Source organism: Perca flavescens, chromosome 23 (assembly GCF_004354835.1).
Source record: "Perca flavescens isolate YP-PL-M2 chromosome 23, PFLA_1.0, whole genome shotgun sequence".
NCBI lineage: Eukaryota > Metazoa > Chordata > Actinopteri > Perciformes > Percidae > Perca > Perca flavescens.
In genome coordinates, this window is record NC_041353.1 from 11177104 (window position 1) to 11192380 (window position 15277).

Here is a 15277-nt window from a genome sequence, read left to right on the forward strand (position 1 = left end):
AACTACAGTACATTAAAACCAAGACGAACAGAGAAACTAAGCTAGCGTTCAGTTATGAAAAACCTACAGTGCATTTATGATTTCTCTTCTGGGATAAAGGTTATCGAAAGGAATTATCACACAGGATATGTTTCTATTTGAAATCTTATAGACAGCACTACTGGGATTTGGCAACACATTATTCACAGGAAATGGTGCAGCACCTTATTTTTTTTTACTTTGGACAAGCTCTTCCTCTGAGCTTCATCATTTTAACTCAACAGACTTGACTGTAGGTTTCATGTTGGGCGACACAGCCCTTTGTGTCGACTTGTCGAACACATCACGCAATTCTGGGCCAAAATGAAGACCACTTGTTAAAAGACACATTCTATGACCAAGTCCCAAGAATGATTTCATTGCCGTCTTTAAACACTGTAAAACGTGATCTACGTAGAACTCGGAGAATTGAGTATACATGTTACTTGCAGCAGGCTTTCTTCTTTATGGGCTGAGCACTCAGAATGACTGTTGTGTCTCTCACCCTGTCCTCCTGCTCCATTAGCACTCTGAGTAAAGACAGAGACACAGGGAGAAGACTGCATGAGCCGACGCTGTTGCCACACACACACACCTTCATCAATCTCCTGACAAAAAGGTAGCACAAAAGGCCATGTACGCCTCAACAATTTTTATCATGCATCTGAAGATTGGTGTGTAATAAAAGTACATTAATATAACATTATTTAATTCACAGCCTTGATCTTACCTGGCCAGTTGTGTCAGGGACTCGGTCACATTCTTGGCAGTGTAGGCACTGACCTCAAAGAACATCACCTTGTTTTCCTACACAGAACATACGCACAGAGAGAGTCAAGAAATCAAACAAAGGCTACATTTACATTGCTACGTTTTGGTTTGGTTTTTGAGTTTTGAACAAAAAGCGATCTTTGAGCTCACAAGTGTTTTTAGCTCCAGTAGAAGAACTAATCTCTGTTTTAACTATCACGCCCAAACCGCACATCTCATCAACATTCTTGTATACTGGGCACGCGCGTGCCGGGGTAAACAGGAGGCAGCATGTATACTCCACCCGTTGCTGGTAGTTGCCATGGTAATGTTAACAGCTCAGTCTCAGAGAACGAGAGAGTCATGACCCAATCAGGTGGCGAAACATTGGCATCAAGTGTCGGTGCTGCCAAAGGTCTCCATTTGAGGCCGTTGAGACTGCAACACAACCCCCGGAGATTCCGAACCAAAACGGGTCAGAAGTGTTTTCAAATGTCTCCGGTTTAGGGGCTCTGAAACGCCAGCGCAGTGTAAACGTAGCAAAAGATATTTGTTTTTAAACCAAAACTTAGCAATGTAAATGTAGCCAAAAAGACACGCTGGTGGTCATGATCGGAACGCTCAGCAATTGTATCTTTGTGTTGGGATCGAGGCAGAATTAGGATTTTGAGCGAGCGCGTAAAACAGAACGATCCAAGAACTTTGAATTAAACTTACATAAGCCAGCCGCTCGGCTTCTCTGAATGACACCTCCCTGTCTCCATCCATGTCCATTTTGTTGCCCAGGAGGAGGATGGGGATCCCTTCTCCTGCTGCTTCCTGAAAAAAAAAAAAGAGCAATCCAATGATTTAGTATAGCCCTTTTTAACAGGAGACACAATGACATGTCACAGTAGTAAAACCACGGGCGCACATCATAAAATTAACATTGGCTCACTGTCATGGCTTACTGGGACACTTGAATAGAACCCAGCCATTGTTATTGTTATCACCTGTGCTTTTCTTACTATAACAAGTTAAAATGGCTGCTGTGAAAAAGGTCTATAATATAAATAAAAAAAACAACTTATTTAAGACTCCAAAGAATAGTGCAACATTTTGGGAAGACAAATGATTTTAAACCTGTAACTACTGAAAAGTATCAAGTAAACTCAGATCCATGTTACATAAATCGTCCAACTCTTTGCATGAAGGAAACTAGAGATGCAGAGGACTTGGTTGGGTCAAAGGTCAGACCTGGACATTGGTGAGCCAGGGTTGCACGGCCTTAAAGCTCTCCCCCACTGTGACGTCGTACATCACCACCACACCGTCTGCTTTGCGAAAGAACTGCTTGGTTATGCTGCAGTACCTGCGTCAACGACACCGTTTTGACTGTCACCACATTGACCTACTGAACACCACTACAAGTATTATATCATTGAAGTGCACCTAAACACTACTACTGAATTATTAGTATTATTGTATTGAAAAGATATTTATAAAAGTGTGACAAAAGTGTTTTTTTTTTCAGTCAAGTACACGACAATCCACTTTAACTGTGCGTATATTTCAACTAATCATACCTTTTAATAATATACCAATTCTACGTGAGTGTGTGTTGCTTTAAAGTACACTCAAAGTAGTATTGCCATTAGCATACTTATTTTAAAGTTAGTACGCTAAAGTACTACTAGAGGAATAACACTCTTTAAAGTAGTATAGTAACACAGTTAATATATTTTTCAAGCGCTTAAATTTAGCATCAAAAATAAAGATGTGCTTCAAATGTACTTGATGTTTAGGTATAGTGCAAGTATATTACAGTATTATATACTTGGGATTACCAAAAGACTTATGCAACAATATGTCATTAAATTATTCATACTCGGTCTTTGTGTGTGTAGCAGTTTGAAATGATAATAATTTCACTACTACATCTATTCATTACATGTTTATTTTCACTTTACTTTTTCACTAAACTTGCAAACCGATTGGCTTCACTTGTTTTGTATCTAAAAGAAATAAATAGAAACTCGCCTCTCTTGTCCTGCTGTGTCCCAAAGCTGCATGGCTACCTGCATATTGTCCAGGGTTAGTGTCTTCACACTGTAGTCAATACCTGATTAAGACACAGCAAAGATCAATATATGGTGATAAATCATGATAAAATATGTGGCTACACGTCTCATATTCAATTTGAATTGGATGATATTCATGTTTTTTTTCACAGAGCAGCAAAGACAAAAACGGCCAATAGGGGGTTCTGGTGAGGCGTGAGACTGACTGTGCCTCATTCCAGAGGAGAGGGTGGGGGGGGGGGGAGGTTACAAAGTGGAGATAACAAGGCTCGCGTGAGGATTGGGAAAGATGAAAGCAAGGAGAACAATTCATGAGAAGTGACATAATCTGCAGTACAATGTGTGCCAGGGTTCTTAGACAGGCAGTGTGACTTCCCAAGCCCTTTCATGTGATGCTAAGTAGCCCTCAGATCTTCAGTGCAAGCATCCATAAACACACATACTGTACACACACACACACACACACACACACACACACACACACACACACACACACACACACACACACACACACACGCACGCACACACACACGCACGCACGCACGCACGCACGCACGCACGCACAAACTCGCGCGCACAAACACACAGCGTTCGAATTTGTTCAAAACAGCCTCGGACACTTTTTTACGTACATGCAACCCAATATTATTACAATGTTTCTCTTCTCACCCACAGTAGCAGTTGTGGAGGGGTGGAAACGGCCCTCACAGAAGGAGCGCAGCAGGGATGTCTTGCCTACACTCGAGTTGCCAACCAGGACCACTTTAAACAGACGGTCCGGGGCAAACAGTGCTCCTTCTTTTGTCTTTTGAAGCAGATAACAGAAAAGAGCAAAGACAGAGAGACGCACATTCATTTTCATTTGGTTCATTACCTCTGCAGGTAATAACACATTTTTTGATCATAAACATGTTTGGAGCTCCATGGAGCTGCGTGGACCTACTTGCTGCGTCTCCTTCCCGACCGGCTGTCCTCTTGGAGACATGGGTGTCTTTTATCGCGCGGGTAAAGCGGGAATTCCGCGCCGGAGGGGCTTCTGCTGACACAGGGGCGTGACTAGAGGGTGGGGTTGTTGTTGTTTTTATTGTTGTTTCGACATCGCTCTGAGCTTCCTCTTCCTCCTCATCGTTCACCTCGTCTTCCTCCTCACTGAGCTGGTGCAGCAGAAAGTGAGGCCCTCCTTGGAGGAGGTGGGGCAGGTGGTCCTCCTCGATGGAGATGACACGACGGAGGGGCCATCCGTCCGGAGGGGCGTCCAAGGCCTCCTCTTCCACCCCGGTCTTCTTCTCCATTTCCACTTTCTTCGCTCTCTCTCTGTCCTTCCCCGTCACCCGCTTAGTGGCGGCCATCTTGCCGGGTGATTTTTTGGCCTTTGCCTTCACATCGTGCACTTTAGTCGGAGCAGGGTTGGTGTAACCGTTGGCTAAGCCAGAGTTTTTCCTTGCTGTAGGGCGTTGTGGACACGTGGGGGCGCTAACATTAGTGGTGGAGGAGGAGGAGGAGGGGCCGGTGATGGTGGTGTCATCCTCACTACAGGAGGAGGAAGCAACAAACACGATTTGAAGGTGCTCTATAGGCAAGGCCTCCAGAGACTGATAGGACCCATCCACCAACAGTGGGGCTCTTTAAAAAAAAAACAGAGGAGAAACAGAGGATATACTGGGTCAAGTCACATGACTGAGTTTCAAATCTGGAGGCCAAAGCACTCAAATGATACTGATTTTGGTCTCATCTAAACAAAACAAGTGAATTCAGTTGATTGTTGTAAGTGTATAGAATCAGATATCCTCTGTTTTTCCTCCTTTGATACATGATTTTCTCATCAAACTGAGGCGGGAATTCTTCTTTGTCACACAGGAAATACTCTGACAGAGGATTTATGTTAAGGAGTATTTGGGAGATAAAGGGATCACCTTTTTGTCGGCTGGCTGGTGTCATCAAACACACTGTTGAGGCCCGCTCTCTGTTTCTGCTTCTTACGGAGGGAGTTTCGAGGCTTATTGAAATGAAGGGGATGTATGTTATTTTATTAGTCAGGTGATGCCATGATGGATGCTGCAGCAACGCAATTAGATTAAATGTATACTCACTACGCCGCAGCATATGTCTCGCTCATCTTTTAAATGTTTGTTCATCTCCCTGGGAAATTTGAAAAGAAAGATGCATGAGAAAGATGGAACCTGCTGTGAAAAGGATGCATTGAAAAGACGAAAAAAAAAAAAAGCACCAGAGTTGTTGCAATACCTTGAACTTAACTCAGCAGTCACATGTGTGAGGTTTGCCAATTAGAAATTAACCAGAAGCCAAAAAGATTAAAACCAACTACTACCCAGGTTTGACATGTGCTCATGGAATGTCCTGATTGTACCTGAGGAGATCAAGTTGCTTCATGAGACTTTGCTTCTCTCTCTGCAGTCCCTCAGTTACTCTGTACATTTCCCTGAAACAAGACAGAACTCCCAATATTCAGCAGAGGTACTATTCTATTCAATTTATAGTGTCAAATCATCAACAGGAGTCATCTCAGGACACTTTACAGATAGAGAAGGTCTAGACCACACTTTATAATTTACAAAGACCCAACAATTCAACAAAAAAGTTACGCGTTTGTAGTCTTGGAAGCCGAATGTAAGGAAACACTCTCAACTCTCAAGCATGTGTAATAGGTGTGTATACCCACATCTCTTTCTCTTGTTGCAGCTGGGCGGCCTGCTCCTGCAGCATGGCCAGCTGATCCTGGGCCAGTGCCAGGTCCTGGCTGGTGCTCTGCAGGGCTCGGGACAGCTCTTCGTTGGTCATCTTCAGCTTGACGTTCTCCACGTGGCTCTCCTGCTTCTCGCTGTTCAGCTCGAGGCACTGGAGCTCTAACTGGAGGGAGAGGGAAATATTCACTAGAATGAAATGCACTAATGTTGGGTGAGTGTACTTAAGGTGTATCTACAGTGGGAAATGAACTGTATGGCTGCTGTTTAAACCCCTCCCTACAATACTTGTTAACTAGTGGGAAGGATTAAAACCACACTTCACCATAATCGCAGGGGATTCTGACTTGACTAACATTTTAGTGTATAATGTCTTTGTCAGATGTTTCAACATTTTGAATTTGACTTTTATTTTACACCTAAGAATAGGATCTGTCTTGCATTATTTTGTCAGGAGTTGCACCACAAAGCCTTTTCTTTGTTTAAATATAGAGTCAATCATTTCAAATGAATGTTTTAATATCTACATGTTGTGTGAAGGGATGTTGTTGTCATTTAACTTGAGTCATGAGATGGCTTGGGAACAGCCTCCCGTCGCATATTAAGGCATGTTCTACGAAAACTTCAAAATCTAAATTAAAAGACCCCCCCCCCGTTGCTTTTAGCGACGTCTGAGGCTGCTGGCTTCTGTCAAGCCCCCTCCTGATCTTTTGTATTCCCTATAGTGCTTTTAAGCCATTGCTGATTTAATTCACTCTTCTAACTTCCTTCTTTTTTGACGTTGGTTTTACCATGCAAGTCGTTTTGTAATGTTGTGTTTGTTATGTACTTTTTTTTTTTTATTCATGTAGCCTGCTGTTGTTTATCTATGTATCGAGGCATATTTCACCCCATCTGCCCTGGTTGTAAAGCACCTTGGGTCAGCTTATGCTGTTTTGAATGTGCTATATAAATAAAGATGACTTGACTTGGAAATATGCACTTACTAACCCTTTTCTGCTTCTGGAAAATAAGTTCCAGCTCTTTCTCCTTTGAAAACAGTTGGTGCTCCAGGTCCTGGCTGCGGGACTGAAGACGCTCAGAGTCCTGCATGGCCAGAAGAAGAAAAGGTTAAAGGTCAAATGGTTAAGGAGTAGGCACATGATTAAGATCCCCTCCAGACATGTACAAATTCTGCACAGTGAATGTCAAACATCCACGTTGCAAAACAATAAGCAAAACGTTTTGCAACTTGAAACATCTTGGGGGGGCAACTTTAAACATCTTGCCATACAAAAATTTTATGCTGTTATTTTGTTGCTAAAGGAGAGGTTGCTTTAGTAGGTTTTGTTTGTGTTTCAGCTCTTTTACCTTCAGTATCAGCCTGTCTTTCTCGTTTTTAATCTGCGCCTCCATCTCTTCGTATAAATAACGGATCTCACTGTCATGTGTTGCAGCCTTCCTGCACAGAGGGACAGCAGAGTCATTACAATTATTAAAGTGGTGAATAACTGAAAGACGTGAAGTACGACATAACATAAAATATCTAGGAACAGAACAGCATTGTTGTCTAGGGTTGAGCTTAATGCGGTGTCTTTAATTACATGTAAATACTTGAGCACATACACACACCTACAGAAACACAGCAACTGAGGATCATTTTTTCAAAATAATACTGAGTGGTATTTACATTCCCTCTGACAATTGTTAAGACCCAAACAGCCAATTAGTAAAGTCTAGAGGAATAACAAGCATTTACACAGTACCATGCAGTGCCATGGGAAAACTATGCATGTTTTACAAACAGCCTAAAATCACTCTATTCTCTGCACACGGACACCTGCAATTTGACGTTCAAAAATGTTCCTCGTTAATCTATGAAATATGTTGACCATGATATATAATATATATAGCAATAAGATATACAGTGTATATATATACTGTATATCTTTCCATGCCCCCTGAGGCATTGTTTTAATGGATTTCCAAAAGAGCAGAATGTGGTCAGACTTTGGAGCGGGCCTCCAGATTAGTGGTCATTTGACATGGATAAAGGGGTCATTCTATAGAGAATTACAGGTAAATCCATGCAAACAGTCTCAGGCTGTAATATGAACGCACACACACAGAAACACACAGAAACACACAAACACACATATTTGTGGTACATAAAGTACAGTACTTAAACACTTTAAGTGTGGGAACCAATTTAGAAATGTGGTCTTTTTAACCCAGGATCAAACCCTCCCCCCTTTTCATTCCCTTCCTTCCTCTTGCAAGAAAGAAAAGAGTAAGACACCACAGTTAAAGGGGATACTCTCTTTATGAGTGCATGTGTGTCCTGCCGTACTACCTCTGGAGGGCGCTCTCCATCTCTTTCCTCTCCTGGTGGGCATCTTTAATCTGGTGGGTGACTCTGGCCAGGAACTCCTCAAAATTGGACAGGAGGTGAGGCTCGTCTCGCCTGAGCTGGGCCCAAAGACTGCGCACCTCGCCTGGACTGGAGAGAGGGAAAAGGAGAAGACATAAAGAGGGTTTCTTTTATCAAGTATGAATTATGGCAGTCACACAGCAAGATTTCGAGCACAAAACACACCAAAATGCATCCTGATTGAAGACTTGCAGTGATAACACTCACTCCTCAAAGACATTACTGGCCCCAAGGCTCTCCAGCAGCATACAGAAATGCCCCTCCTCCTCGTCAACTCCTGACAGCTTGGCTTCCCATTGGCTCTGATAAAAGGCTTCGTTAGCCCTAACGACAGGGCCAGGGGCCTGATTTTGGTCATCGGTCACAGAGATCCTCCGGCCATGCAGGAACTGACCTGAGATACACCCACACAGCATTTTTAAATCACCTCAGTAGCTTCTGGACATTAGCTTTAGCTTGACGGTAAATACAATTTCCAAAACATACTGTCATCTTTCCTGTTTAGCTTTAAAATTATAAGTGCCTCTGCACAAGTGTGCAGAGGCACTTATAATTTTAAAGCGGGACTTTGTAAAAAATAAATCATATTTTTTTCCGCACAAATAAAAAGATGAATTCATAAGTAATAACACACACCTTTGCTTGATACAATACACTTTTTGCTGCTGCAGCCTTAACTTACAGTACATGTATGACCCGTAGCTTATGGTGGCTTATGTTGGCAATTGTTAGCAAACTTTAGACAGATGTGTAACTGACATAAGTGAGTTCAGTGACGTTATGACCCTTGTGTTACTGTTCCACTATGTTTTAGCATGTATTATTGTCCTTTAATTTTCACTTGGACTCTGTTCAGCTAAAATTACAGTCTAGCTTTAAACATTTATAGACTTCAAACACAAAACAAAGGGCATGACATGCATTTTATTTTCCATGACAGCAACTTTCTGAATTACTTTCTTTATGTTCCACAGCACCATAGTGTCTGTGACGGATCAAAGCAAGCTGTATAAAGGCCTCTGACGGCAGGAGACCTACTGAATCCAGAGGAGAATGCCTCCAGCGTGAGGTAACCAGTGCCGTCTGTATCCAGAGAGTCAAACACATCCTCCAGCTCCTCCGCAGACAGAGGCAGCTCTCTGTGGAGCCTCTGCCAGGAAAACATAAACACGCAGGACATTTAAAATGCTGTCGTGCTGAACCGAACAGAAATTATCAACAATACAAAACATGAGCCACAGCTTCAGCTACCTATGGATGTGGTTTGGAGTTACATTACAAACCATTTAAAGTAACACTAGAACTAGTATCTAAATAATAAATGTCACCTACAAATTCTGAGCTATTCTGTCATATCTGGCTCTGTATTGTTAGAACAAAAACACACCTAGCGCAGAATAAGAGCTGGCACAAAGTGGCTGCTTTATGTGTCACTGAACAAAGCTTCTCTTGGAAACCCTCAACACTAACAGTAGCAACAAAAGGCATGCTGCTCACAAGGGCCCTGTCCTAATTAACTGACAACACAGCTCGGACATTATTAGCACTTTGAAGAGGCTTGAGTGTATGGTTTCTGCCAGTAAAATGATGTGTGTGTGTGTTTAAAAGTTAGGTAAATCTATACTCATTAACATTTCCATTAATGGTGCTACTCTGCCACTTCACCGACTGTTCCGAGCGTGTTGAGTGGTTGAAGAGCTTTCTTTTACAATGGTGATATAACATGAAAAAAAAATTATAATCTCAGAATAAAGCGATAATGGCAGCTGCGGCACTAAGTGTTTCTTGCTTGCCATTCACATTACAGCACCACGGGACACTTAATTATGCCACAGGTAAATGTGTGTCCCCTTCGACCTGTTGTTCTTCTTAGCGGAGGCTTAATGCATTCACAGAGCATCGGTGAATTTTAAAAGGAAGAATGTGAGACTTTAAAGAACGAGTGTGAATAGGAAAAACAAACCTCTCGAAAGAGAACGTTTGTGCTTTAAAGTAGAAATGTAGAGCTGAACCAAGTAGTCCATTTGTTAATTAGTTGATTGACAACTAACTAATTGACAACTTTGGAAAATAAAAGGCCAAAATGTGCAGGTTCCAGCCCCTAAAATGTGCATAATGTCTATGTTTTGTTGTCTTATATGATAGTTAATTGAATATCATTGTGTTTAGAACAGTTTTTCAGAGAATGAATGCATTTTCAAGACTTAGCTTTAAGCTTCGAGAACTTGTAATGGCCATTTTTCAAAAATGGCTGTCCCTTTAAAAGACCAAATAAAGAATTGATTAATCGATAAAGTATTCAGCAGATTCCCATACCCTAACCTTAACCATCACAACTAAATGCCTAACCGTAACCCTTACCTTCACCATAACCATATTGAACCATATCCATAATCCTAAAACCAAGTCTTAACCCTCAAACCCCCCCCCCACACACACACACACACACACACACACACACACACACACACAGCTTCTCTGACCCTCATATCGGTGCGGGTAATAAAGCCTTTGCCCTCCACATCGCAGGTCTGGAAGAACTCCTTGGTCTTGTCCAGAAGGGCGATTTGACCCCAGTCTGAGCGCCTCCTCCCTGGGCTCAGGCCGAAGCCGTTCACCTTGCCTTCTTCCTCCATGTCTGGGATTCTTTAAGGAGCAGCACGGTGTGGTCGTTGCATGTAGTTCAGTTGCAGTCAGGAGTGGAATTAGACATCAGGCCTCTCCTCACTGGCCCTGTAGCCTGTGCTCTGGGGTTCTTAAAGTCGCCATGACGACAGAGACAGGAAGTAGCATCAGATGTTGAGATCACTGATAACTTGTTGTGGCTAATACACACACTCAAAACTGGTTGCAGGTCCTGTGAGACAGAGAGGAAACAGTACAAATGCACTTCTTAGCTATTTGAGAAAACTAGTGGGAAAATGTCTGCTTACACAAGTGATCAGAACATTATTGCAACAGTACCACATTTTTTACTATACAGTAGTTCCCTTTTCTAATAAGCCAGGAACAAGTACCTCACAAAGGTATGTAAACACAGTGTAAAGGATTATCTTAATACCCAGCCATACAGAACACATGACAGTATAATGCCTGCAAGACTGCAGGAGCCAAGAGGCAGAGTCACAGCTAAAAATCAGAGCTATTATGTATCGCCCAACAGTGGTTTCTTGTTTTGTCATCACAACTTCATGATGACTCAAACTAGGTTTTAAAGTACTGTCTTATTTGCAGTTAAGAGCCAGGGTACAGTTTGTAGAAATATGATAAGCAGATACATGGTTTTAAAGTCAAGACATGGGAACTAACCTCTTGTGAGGGAAGATGTTGGGTTGCAGCTTTGCAGCAAACAAAAGGTGATGTTTAAAAGCTGTAAATTAGACATTAAATACATTACATTCCTCTTAGTATCCTCAAAGGACTTTTTGAACACCAATACATTCTCCTATATGCACAGGCCTCAATGCTGTTACCCTTTGCAGTATATTACTGTAAAAAAAAGTTAGAATCTTCTAAATATGCAGTATGAAAGACAAGGAACGCATTGGGTCTTTCTTTACAACAAACAAAACTTGTGGCAAATGCTTTCTTCTCCCAATCTTCCTACTTTAACCAGATACAGTTTTAACTTACTTAAAATGAACTACAAATGGCTTGAATGTCTTTCTTTAAATAAACCAGCAACAGAAGGAGAGGTCTTACCTTTTACAAATGATAAGCACAAGAAAGTGAAGCCTTTTTCCGCTCTCAGTATCAACAGAGCAGCGGCCGCGCTCTGTGTTTAGGAAGTCTCGCCTCACAGATGAATGTTAGAGAAGTCATTCTGCAACCATGTGATGTCATGAGGAAGCAGCCGGAGGCTTTGGCAGCCTGCGTTCACATATTGCTCCCACAGTGAGAGAGAGGGTTGCAGGGTCAACTCTCTTTACGCGGGCTATGTGTTTGCGACATGTTTATATCGCCTGTATCTATGACGACAGACTAGTATATTGAATGTCAATGTGTTATTGAAAAGAGGTTTTTATTAGGAACAAAAAAGCATTAGGTTTTGGCGTTAGCAAAGTTGAATTAGAAAATGTATGTCATTTTTAAGGGGTTTATAAAAGCAAAATGAGTTGACTACTGATGCTACCTTACTGACTACTGAATGATTGTTTTGTGTCATGGTAATGAGCTAAAACTGAAAAAGTGTTGGCCATGTGAAATTAACAGCTCTTTACAGGAAGCTAAAACATTTATTGATTCAAAAATATCTTACATGAGTATGTTTTCACATCTCTTCATGTCTTACATTGCCATCTGGTGGTCTGAGATTAACATGAGCCACAAAATGTGCTATTCTGGGGCGAAATACCGGAAAAGAAAACCTGCAATACAGAAGTAAAGAGACAATCTGGTTTGAGATTACCACTCGACGTATAAAGCACCACTGAAGAGAGTGTGAAAAGCACAATCCTGAATGTCCTCAGGTCATCTTTTAAAACTGTTTTTTTTTTAACACCACAGTCAAACAAAGTGAAGGTCCAGTCTTTTTTTTTATTACAGCTCTGACTTTGGAGTCATTTCCCAGTTCCTTGGGTGATCTTTTGAAGCAAATACTCCATTTGGAGATTGAGATTGGGCTGTCCTTTCTTGGTCTTTTTGCTCAGCATCTGAAATGTCTCCAGCTTTTTCTGTTTGTACTTCTGAATGGCTTCTTCTCTCTGCTTGTTGTTCTTAATGTATTCCTGGGATTTCACAAACAATAAATGCAAAAAGAACAAGACAACCGGTCAGTAGAAAGTCAGACTGTAATTTGATGTCTCAAAAAACTAAAACTGTGAACTAATGTTGTTCTTTTTTTTTTCTCTTCATGGGTAATAGTTAACAATAAACATTTAAGAGAAACACCTCTTTCTTCTTTTTCCGTTTTTCTGTGACTGATTCAAATTCCTCTTTTGTCTTCTGGTAGGATGTCTTCTTTAGCATTTTCTTCCTCATGCGGTTGCTCAATGGAAGACTAGAAGAGAATATTATGAAGGAAGTATTACTCTGCATTCCCCAATATATATGAAAATATTAACAGTAGAAGAATAAAACAAATACTGAGAATGCACTCCAGTTTAGACAGAGTTTATGTTTTCACTTAAAGTGACAGATTTCTGTCCGTAGATTGCAAACATGTATAGTGTTCTAGGAGACCTTAGAAACTCAGTGGATGATCAAGTAAAAGAATGCATTGTTGTCAATCATACAAAGCAATGATGAGCATCTAACACATGATGATACATATATAGAATCAGAAAAGGATTTGCTGCCAAGTAAGTAACACTTACAGGACATGTGCTTGGTGGTTGGTGCATACATAAACAAACATATTAAGCATTTATATGAAATAAACAATAAATTAGAGCTGGGCAATATATCGATATTATATCGATATCGTGATATGAGGCTAGATATTGTCTTAGATTTTGTAATATCATAATATGGCATAAGTGTTTCCTGGTTTTAAAGGCTGCATTACAGTAAAGTGATGTCATTTTCTGAACTTACCAGACTGTTGTAACTGTTCTATTATTTACCTTTACCCACTTAGTCATTATATCCACATTACTGATGATTATTTATCAAAAATCTCATTGTGAAAATATTTTGTGAAAGCACCAATAGTCAACACTACAATATCGTTGAGGTATCGATATTGAGCTATTTGGTCAAAAATATTGCAATATTTGATTTTCTCCATATCGCCCAGCCCTACAATAAATACAGGAACATATATACAAATTAGTTATAATATAATAACATATATACAGTATACAGCCTCTTTCTTTTAGGGGCCTACATTACCCACAATGCAACTTGTCCGCCAACAATTCAGTCAGAGTTTTGGGTGAGTTATACTAATGTAGCTTCGAATAACGTTAGCTGGCCTCAAGGACAGATGAGGAGCAGGCTACAGAGGTCTGTTACGCTTTCTTATTTCACATCTTTAGATTTGTCATTTTCAAACTGTGTCATCAGACACAACCAACGCTGACTCAAGTGACATCACTTGAGACAATTTATCAGATTTACCCAGCTCCTTCTGGAGTCATGAAAAAGCTTTAAACAACTTATTCACATATGCAGTAGTACTCCCTGAGACCTGCGAACAGACTTGATGTTTAGATGTGTGCAGATCCCCTTTAAAATCCTACATTTTAAAAGGCCCACGCATTAAAATATGTTCAAACCAGGTTCCACAAATCATCTCCCATGTGCAATACTTAGGGTAATGGGCACTTCTTCACCTTCAATGTAGTTTTAGGTAGTAATGGAACTTCTCTATTTCTTCATACAATCACAATGATCACTTAAAGTCACTTTGTTTTAGAGCTGCGAGTCCAGAATGTTTTCTCACCTGTCTTTCTCAGAGGCTGCTGTTAGTTCAGGGTTCCCAGTTATAGAATCTGTCTGCTCAGATCCACCGGTAACTTCTGGATCAGCATCATCAGCATCATCATCATCGTTGTCATCTATCTCTTCTCCCTTCTCCTGCCCTTTCATTCTCAGCTTACTCCTGTTCAATCTATTGGTCCAGGCCTCGTTCTTCAGTTTCTCTGCCTCGGCCACGTATAGATGCCTGAGGTGTTCTGGGTACTCCTCCTTGTACAGCGCTTTGGACTCAGGGTTCTTTTTCTTCTCCTTCCGCAGCAGCTTGTTGTACTCATGTTGGACTTTTTGCTTCCTCTTTAAAGCAAACCCCTGACCTGAGGACAGAAGACAAAGGCATTCCATGCTATATTAAGTTGACACTTTTTTTTAAATGAAGGGATGCTTGATGGCCATTTGTCTGCCTAATTTACTATAAGACTAGAGATATTGAGCAAAACACCTAAAAAGATTTAAGCTCTCTTTAAATGCAGCTGGGTGAATGAACCAAACTCCTATCAATGATCTAAGTATTGTTTAGCACACTTACCTTCCTTAACACTGCCTTCGTATACTTTGTGCTCGGGGACCCATTTCCTCTTTTTCTTGACACCCTGTGCGTTATTTTTGGATTTCTTCCAGTTGCCATCTTTCGCGGTGAACTTCTTATTCTTCATTTTTTGATCTGTCGGTGCCATTTCAGTTAAATCTTGCCAGGAAAAGTGAAATGTTTACAACTCTCACTCGTGGTTCAGGCTGTTTGGGCTGCGTGCCATTTCCTGACAGACGCAGTGTGATGACGCGTAGACTCCAACGCAGACATGAAAATCGACTATGGAGCAATTTCGATTAAACGTGTTTACATTTCGAGCGATTCGTTATAAACGAGGACATTTTTAAAGTCATGTCATCGTGGACAATTATACACATCAACCGGTGTC

General features: G+C 41.1%; 2 protein-coding genes across 3 annotated transcripts; both read right to left on the reverse strand.

The window, feature by feature from the left end:
* Positions 1 to 3503: 3503 nt before the first annotated feature.
* On the reverse strand, positions 3504 to 11729 carry LOC114550314 (EF-hand calcium-binding domain-containing protein 4B). Of its 2 annotated transcripts, XM_028570987.1 has the most exons (14): positions 11643 to 11729; positions 11250 to 11310; positions 10424 to 10797; positions 8979 to 9090; positions 8148 to 8334; positions 7863 to 8009; positions 6881 to 6971; positions 6521 to 6616; positions 5509 to 5696; positions 5197 to 5268; positions 4919 to 4967; positions 4742 to 4824; positions 3772 to 4358; positions 3504 to 3633 (listed from the first exon to the last, which is right to left on the reverse strand). In XM_028570987.1, exons 3-14 carry the CDS (start codon positions 10574 to 10576, stop codon positions 3593 to 3595), a joined length of 1806 nt encoding a protein of 601 aa, XP_028426788.1. In that variant the 5' UTR covers positions 10577 to 10797; positions 11250 to 11310; positions 11643 to 11729; the 3' UTR covers positions 3504 to 3592. The 2 variants fall into 2 exon arrangements, with proteins under 2 accessions (XP_028426788.1, XP_028426789.1); XM_028570988.1 differs by lacking the exon at positions 11250 to 11310 and having other exon boundaries at positions 11643 to 11715.
* A 426-nt stretch (positions 11730 to 12155) lies between these two features.
* On the reverse strand, positions 12156 to 15163 carry ccdc59 (coiled-coil domain containing 59). The gene is made up of 4 exons (XM_028570824.1): positions 14887 to 15163; positions 14326 to 14674; positions 12831 to 12939; positions 12156 to 12667 (listed from the first exon to the last, which is right to left on the reverse strand). The coding sequence occupies exons 1-4, from the start codon at positions 15032 to 15034 to the stop codon at positions 12500 to 12502; spliced, it is 774 nt and encodes a 257-aa protein (XP_028426625.1). The 5' UTR covers positions 15035 to 15163; the 3' UTR covers positions 12156 to 12499.
* Positions 15164 to 15277: the final 114 nt, after the last annotated feature.